This window comes from Glycine max, chromosome 4 (genome assembly GCF_000004515.6).
Source record: "Glycine max cultivar Williams 82 chromosome 4, Glycine_max_v4.0, whole genome shotgun sequence".
Lineage (NCBI taxonomy): Eukaryota > Viridiplantae > Streptophyta > Magnoliopsida > Fabales > Fabaceae > Glycine > Glycine max.
This window is the reverse complement of record NC_016091.4, coordinates 47,922,312-47,928,794: the sequence shown is the minus strand read 5'-3', so window position 1 is coordinate 47,928,794 and position 6,483 is coordinate 47,922,312. Positions and strand designations below refer to the sequence as shown.

Sequence of the window (6,483 nt, the reverse complement as noted above, 5' to 3'; positions counted from 1 at the left end):
AGAAAACTTTTACGCAATGTTAAAAATTCAATTCCTGAAAATTGTCACAGACGACTTTACCTGACTCCAACTCAATGGCTAATTCCATAATAACTCCACATGCGATGATTCCTGATCAAATAAAGACAAAACTTCCTGGTAAAACCAGATAACTTGTTCAACCAGATTAGTCAAGAAATGGCTGGTTCACCTTTCATCCAATCCGACTAAGGGGATCTTAATTTAATAACAACTTTTTACTTTTCAAAGACTTCAACGAGGAAACATAAATGAGTAGAGTTCCCTGGAGGTTAAGACAATAACTGAGACATCTACGTTTCAAATCAAAACACAAACACTGTCGAATAATCAATGATGGTCGCTTTACAAGAAATACTGTTTTTTCTTTTTCTAATAAAAGAGAAAAATAGAAGAAAAGAATAGGATGATTAGCCCCAAAATAAGGCCAGAAAACAATTAAGGAGGAGAGACAAGAGGGGTACACAAAGAATGAGAAAATGACAATGGGTCGAGGAACCAAAAATAAAAAAACTAATTCCCAGACGCATTTACAAAAATTTCAAACCGATATTGAACACAGATCGTCAAAAACTTGTCTGATGTTAGGCCTCTCATTTACAGGGAGAATACACCTGAGAGATATTGCAAGCAGTTCATCCATCTCTTTGGAGGATTCTTCCCCACCTGCAATGTCTCTGTCAATACAGTCCATTACCCTTCCTTCTCGCTCGCACAGCCTAACCCAATCTGTAAGATCAACAGCACCTGATTGCCCTGAAATGATATCACCTGCACTTTTTCTTGTTAACAATTCCATTAGGATCACACCAAGTGCATAGACATCAGCCTTAAAGGATGGAACTGGTTTGGATGCAGTAGCAAGTTCTGGAGCACGGTATCCAAGGGCTCCGAGATTTAGTATCTGCTCTGCAATTCCAGCCGGCGTCATCAGCCGGTGCAGACCGTAGTCAGTAAGACGAGCATTGAAATCAGGGCCTGCTAACACTATATTTGTTGGCTTTAGATTTCCATGGGGAAGTCCTCGATCATGAAGGTATAGAAGACATCGAGCAACATCAACAGCAACTCTTATTCTCTGGCTGAATGATAATGGGGAGTACCTCCTGGGTGTGCTCTCTGTGCAAACAGATACATTGATATTACACTCAACTAACAAAAAGCACATATCATCATGTCAAAACACTCCTGGCCTAGAGAATTCAAGAGCTTTAAACATGTTTTATGTGAACTGTTGGCAAAGTGTACCTTAAGGATACTGTGACAAAAAAATACCCCCAACATTTAGACAGACACAACAGCCCCTGAATGCTGAAACTCTACAATAGTACAATGCACCTCGAAATAGGCATGCAACTTGTACAACAGCAAGAGTTTCAAACACACTATCCAAGATGAGCTTTGTCTGCCAGCTATTGGGAAAAGGCCAATAAAATTGAGCGGCAGATAGGACAGATGACATCATCCAGCTATTTAACTTTTTATCTCAAATAAAAAAAAATCCATGCAATGGTTTGTATACACAATTCTGGCCACCACAAGTTCACTACAACCCCCCCCCCCCCCCCCCAAACCAAAAAAAAGTGTCAAGCAAGTAGCAGGGATTGATCATGCAGTTTATTTTTGGCATCAAGGTTGAAGAGAGAACTTCCAAGCTATACAAGCAATCTGACCCCCCTCCCCTTTTTCCTTTCAAGTTGCCCAGCAGTTACAATTTCTTCATTGGATGCTTAGGTGTAAGGAAAGAACAAAGCTTAGGTGCTCTTGATGTTGTTCTCTAATTAAAATTAGAGTTTCACCACTATAATCAATCCAGCCAGTAAGGGCAACCTTTATTGCAAGGATTACCGAGGTAAAAGTCCAATTTTGTTGATTAGAAATCAATACTAAAAGCACCTAAGGTACTACACCCAAGTTTTGTCCATAAGGAAATTCTAATTTCTAAAAGGAAAACCATGTTCCCAATCAAAAGGTATGGCACAATGAATAGGATGACCATAGGACATAAAAAATGCAGGAAACGAAAAATATATATAAAAAAAAAAAAGGCACGTGATTGAAAATGTAGGGGATGGAAGTGAGATATGTTGACAGATATGCTAACTATTACCATAGAGATGAAGAGCCAAGTTGTCCCCATGTATATAGTCAGCTAAAAGAAGCCTCTCTTGTTCCCTAGGCCCCCAATAGTATGCTAGTAATGGGACAATGTTTGGATGCCTCATAGAACCAATCCTTTTAACTTCTCTAGCAAATTCCTTTTTATGTTTGACCAATCCCACCCGTAACCATTTTACAGTCAACATATGACCACTGTCCAGAGTTGCTTTGTATAAAGTGCCATGGCTACTTCTGCCAAGAACTTCAGCTGGAGCTCGAGATAATTCCTCTGCAGTGAATGCTAGGGAAGAATCCAGGAAAAACAGTTCCCCAGCCAACCGATCTGGTGAGTAAACATCCAACATCACTGGCTTTTCACAAGCCTCTATAAAACGGGGTGAGGACGACAGTGGGGAACCAGGAGAAGACTTCCTTCCAGATGAAGTGGGAGGGTTATCCATCAAATTAGGATTTACAGATACTGAACTAGTAGCCACCATTCCCTGAGTTAAGCCATGCTCAGAAATTTCAGTTATAAACTCTGACTGTCCACCAGAGAGTGACCTTGAATTGGAAGTCAAAAGGTGATCATTTGAAAAGCTCAATGAAGATGTTGGGGGTTGAACGTTTGTATTGAACTTGAAGAGAGAAGACCTCGAAAGTCCTCCTAACTTGACATCTCTTCTAGTATTTTGACCAGTGAACTCACTTCTTCCATGAAATTCTTTTAACTGTGTTCGATGATAAACCAATAAAACAAAAGCAATCATAATTGCAGCACCCACTGAGGCAAGAATAATTGCTATCCTGATATTACCCTTTGAACTATGATGTCTACCCTTATCTGGAATGTTATCAGGCACCGAAGAAGTCTCGGGAGAATCATTTGGTAACATTAGTTTTGCATTTCCAGGGTGAAAGGATGAAGGAGAGAAATGCCGCAAGTTTTCAGGAACACGACCAGATAGATCATTATTTGACACATTAAATGCAGTTAAGCTGGATGGAAGCTTATCAGGAATATTCCCAGTAAATTTGTTGTTAGACAAATCAAGGTACTCCAAATAAAAAAGTTTGTTCAATTCATTTGGCAGCTGTCCAGAAAAGCCATTCCTTGCCAGATTCAGCAGTTTGAGCCCACCCATCCTACCTATTTCAGAAGGCAAGACACCTTCTAAGGAGTTATTAGATACATCAAGATATTCCATTGGTTGATAAGGAGGCATAAGTAGTAATTCACTTGCTCCTGAACCTTGAAGCAGAAGTGGCCCTGTAAATTGATTTCCAGAAAGATTTAGTCTTGTCACTGACGATGAAGTGACTAAACCTCGTGGAATGGATCCCTTGAGTTCATTTAAACTTAAGTCAATGGTAGACAATTTTGAATAGGTTCCTAAAATAGAAGGCAGGGATCCTGACAGCTTGTTTGAACTCAGATCAATGACCTCCAACGGGGCTTCCCAGTTCTGTATAACAGAAATGTCACCAGATAACATATTCCTGCTCAAGTCAATGACTGTACATCTTCTCAAAGAAGTTGGCAAGGAGCCTGATAAACTATTGGATGAAAGATTCAAAAAATTTAAAGTTGTAGAGTTGATTACACCGATTGAGCCTGTACATAAGCAAAGAAAGTTAAATTAATTAGCAAAGTACTGAGCTTACTGCCTTATTTCTCTCAAATTCTTCATTAAAAAAACCATGATGAATGATCATTTATTAACTTAATTAAAAGAGACTCAAGAAAAATTGCTTGACAACTGTGAAACCAAATTGGTATATTCACTTGAAACAAGTAAATTCAATTGCAAAATGCAAAACAGAAGCATTAAATGATATAGTGCGTAGAATACAGCCACTAAAAGCCAAGAGTAAACGATATAAATTCGTAAAGTTAGCACACACCAATTCTACAGCCATAGGTCATCACCGCACTAGAAAATATGATAAACAAATGAGCCAAATACTAGGCATCATAAGATGCAGAGAAGCCAAACTAATACTGCCTGACTGGAGATAAGGAAGACCATCCATAAAGAATGTTTCATAAGAAGAAATGTATTAGAGTTAAACACCATTCCTTTCCCCTCTTATTCTCTCTCTTTCTGCCCCATCTCCTACCCGACCACCCTTCTCCCCCTTCTATCTCCCCATTCACAAACACATGTTGATTTTAGTTGCATGCATCATGGTTTCCATTCAAGCACACGCAAAACAGAATCCATGAACTTTCATTAAAACAACTTCCACAGCCAGCGAACTTTTTGGCAGCATAACAATATTCTGAAGATCAAAAAGGTCCCTGGTTTTCCGGCATGAACCTTTCCCATCTCTAACAATACAACACTGCATGTGAATGCACAGAAACATACAATCAAATGCACTCAAGCAACTTTTACCTTCCCTATATCTAACATTACAAACCTGCATGTGCATGCACACAAATACACAACCAAATGCGCACACACACACCCAACTTTTACCTTTCCTGATTTCCATTTAGGTTCAAGCAGTAACAGGACAGAATGTAACTAAATTTTATATCAAATTAATAAAATTTCAACAATCACATTCCCCATAACCAGAGCTTTAAACAGTGGCAATTCTGCCCGCACAAAACTTGAAAGAGATAAAAAGGGATCAATTCTCCAACAGTTACCAGTAAACCCATTGAAGCTAAGATCCAATTCTTCCAGCGGCACTGAAGTCTGCAACAGCTCCTCCGGCACGGAACCAAACAACTGATTCCGAGGAAGCCTGAGAAGACGAAGCGCGGGCAAGGAGCCAAAAGAAGGAAGCTGCCCAGTGATGGAGTTATCACTCAAGTCCAAAACCTGCAAATTACGAAAAAGGCCAATGGTGGAGTTTGTAAAGAAACGACCGTTCAAGTTGTTGCAACTCAGGTTAAGAAAATGCACGGTGTTCGCCAGGGAGGAAACATTCTCAACGGCGAGGGAGAGGCCGCCAAAGAACCGGTTGAGGCTCAAATCCACGCGCTCCACGTTCCGGAGCGTGGAGAGCACGTCCCCAATTTCGGCCCAGAGATGGTTTGCATGCAAATCGAGAACACGCAGCTGCTGGAGGTTGCTGAGGCCGCTGGGGAAGCCGCCCTTGAAGTTGTTGTTGGACAAATTGAGGTAATTGAGGCCCCAAAGGTCGTTGATCCGCGCCGGGATGGGGCCGTAGAACTTGTTCTGCGAAAGATCCAAATGCTGGAGTGACGAAAGTGATCCCAGCGACGGCGGTAGGCGGCCGGTGAAGTCGTTGCCGGAGAGCGAGAGGTTTCTGAGCATCTTGAGGTTGAGGAGAGTGTGGAACTTGAGCTCGCCGCCGAGGTTGAGGCGGTCGAGGACGATTCCAGTGACGTTGCCGGACTCCTCGTCGCAGACCACGCCCTGCCAGGAGGAAGGACACGTGGCGGTGGACTCGGCGACGGTGGTGGGGGCCCATGAGTCTAGAAGCTTCTCCGGATCTCGGGTTATGCCTTTCTTGAATTCGAGGAGAGATCGGAGCTCCGGGAGGGAGGAGGAGGAAGAAAGAGTGAAGAGAGTGAGAAAGAGAAGAGACAGCAACAACAACTTGGGTGGGGAATTCATCGGAGTCAATGTGGTCGGAAACAGAAACACAGACACAGACAGAGACAGAGACACCTTAATTATTATTATTATTATTCATCTAAAGAGAGAGAGAGAGAGAGAGAGAGAGAGAGAAAAGAGGAACCCTAGGGGCATGAGGTTAACATCAACATTAACATTGGATGGAGGAAGGGGGTATAGAGAGAGAGTAGGGTTTGGTTTTAATATATTTTATATAAATGGATAGAGAATGGGAGGGGTCAGGTGGAGAGTGTTGGTTGGTGGGGGCGAGGGAGTAACTACAGTCTGTAAAGGACAATCCCTTGGTCCTCTCTTCTCCCAAATTTGCTGTGCTGTGTGCTACTACCATCATTCGCACATGCATCTAACGCCGTCACCGTCTCTCTGCCCTTAAGTATGAATTATCTCTGCCTAGGTCAGAGACACTCTCTCTCTGCTTCTGTCGCCATCACCAGGCTGCCACTACTAACATCGTAAAATAAAACAAAACCGCCTTACTTCTGCGCCTCTCTCTCATCATTCTTCTTCGCTGCCTTGTCATGCCTCCGGCTAGTTACTTACTTGCAGCTTCTGCCAATCCTCCAAAACCCTTTCCTTCTTTATCTATTTTCTAGTCATTTTTATTTTTAAATATAAGCAACTGTGATTGCTCTTTAAAAGGCAATTCACTTAAATGATTTTTTCAATTGTATAGAACATTACAAACTGTTTTGATTTTTTTTAATCATAAGAAACTTTCTTTTATTAAAAAGCATTTATCACTCATTGG

At 41.5% G+C, this 6,483-nt stretch overlaps 1 protein-coding gene across 1 annotated transcript; it reads right to left on the bottom strand.

Moving 5' to 3' along the window:
* Window positions 1-316: 316 nt before the first annotated feature.
* LOC100802768 (probable inactive receptor kinase At5g10020) lies at window positions 317-6,279 on the bottom strand. The gene is made up of 3 exons (XM_003523219.5): window positions 4,778-6,279; window positions 2,129-3,733; window positions 317-1,137 (listed from the first exon to the last, which is right to left on the bottom strand). Exons 1-3 carry the CDS (start codon window positions 5,712-5,714, stop codon window positions 560-562), a joined length of 3,120 nt encoding a protein of 1,039 aa, XP_003523267.1. The 5' UTR covers window positions 5,715-6,279; the 3' UTR covers window positions 317-559.
* Window positions 6,280-6,483: the final 204 nt, after the last annotated feature.

Coding starts and splice junctions, on each gene's coding strand:
- LOC100802768 (XM_003523219.5), bottom strand. CDS start 5,714: ATGAATTCCCCACCCAAGTTGTTGTTGCTGTCTCTTCTCTTTCTCACT. Junction 3,734..4,777: donor TAGCTTCAATGGGTTTACTG/GTAACTGTTGGA, acceptor GCTTATGTACAG/GCTCAATCGGTGTAATCAAC. Junction 1,138..2,128: donor CTTGGCTCTTCATCTCTATG/GTAATAGTTAGC, acceptor CTGTTTGCACAG/AGAGCACACCCAGGAGGTAC.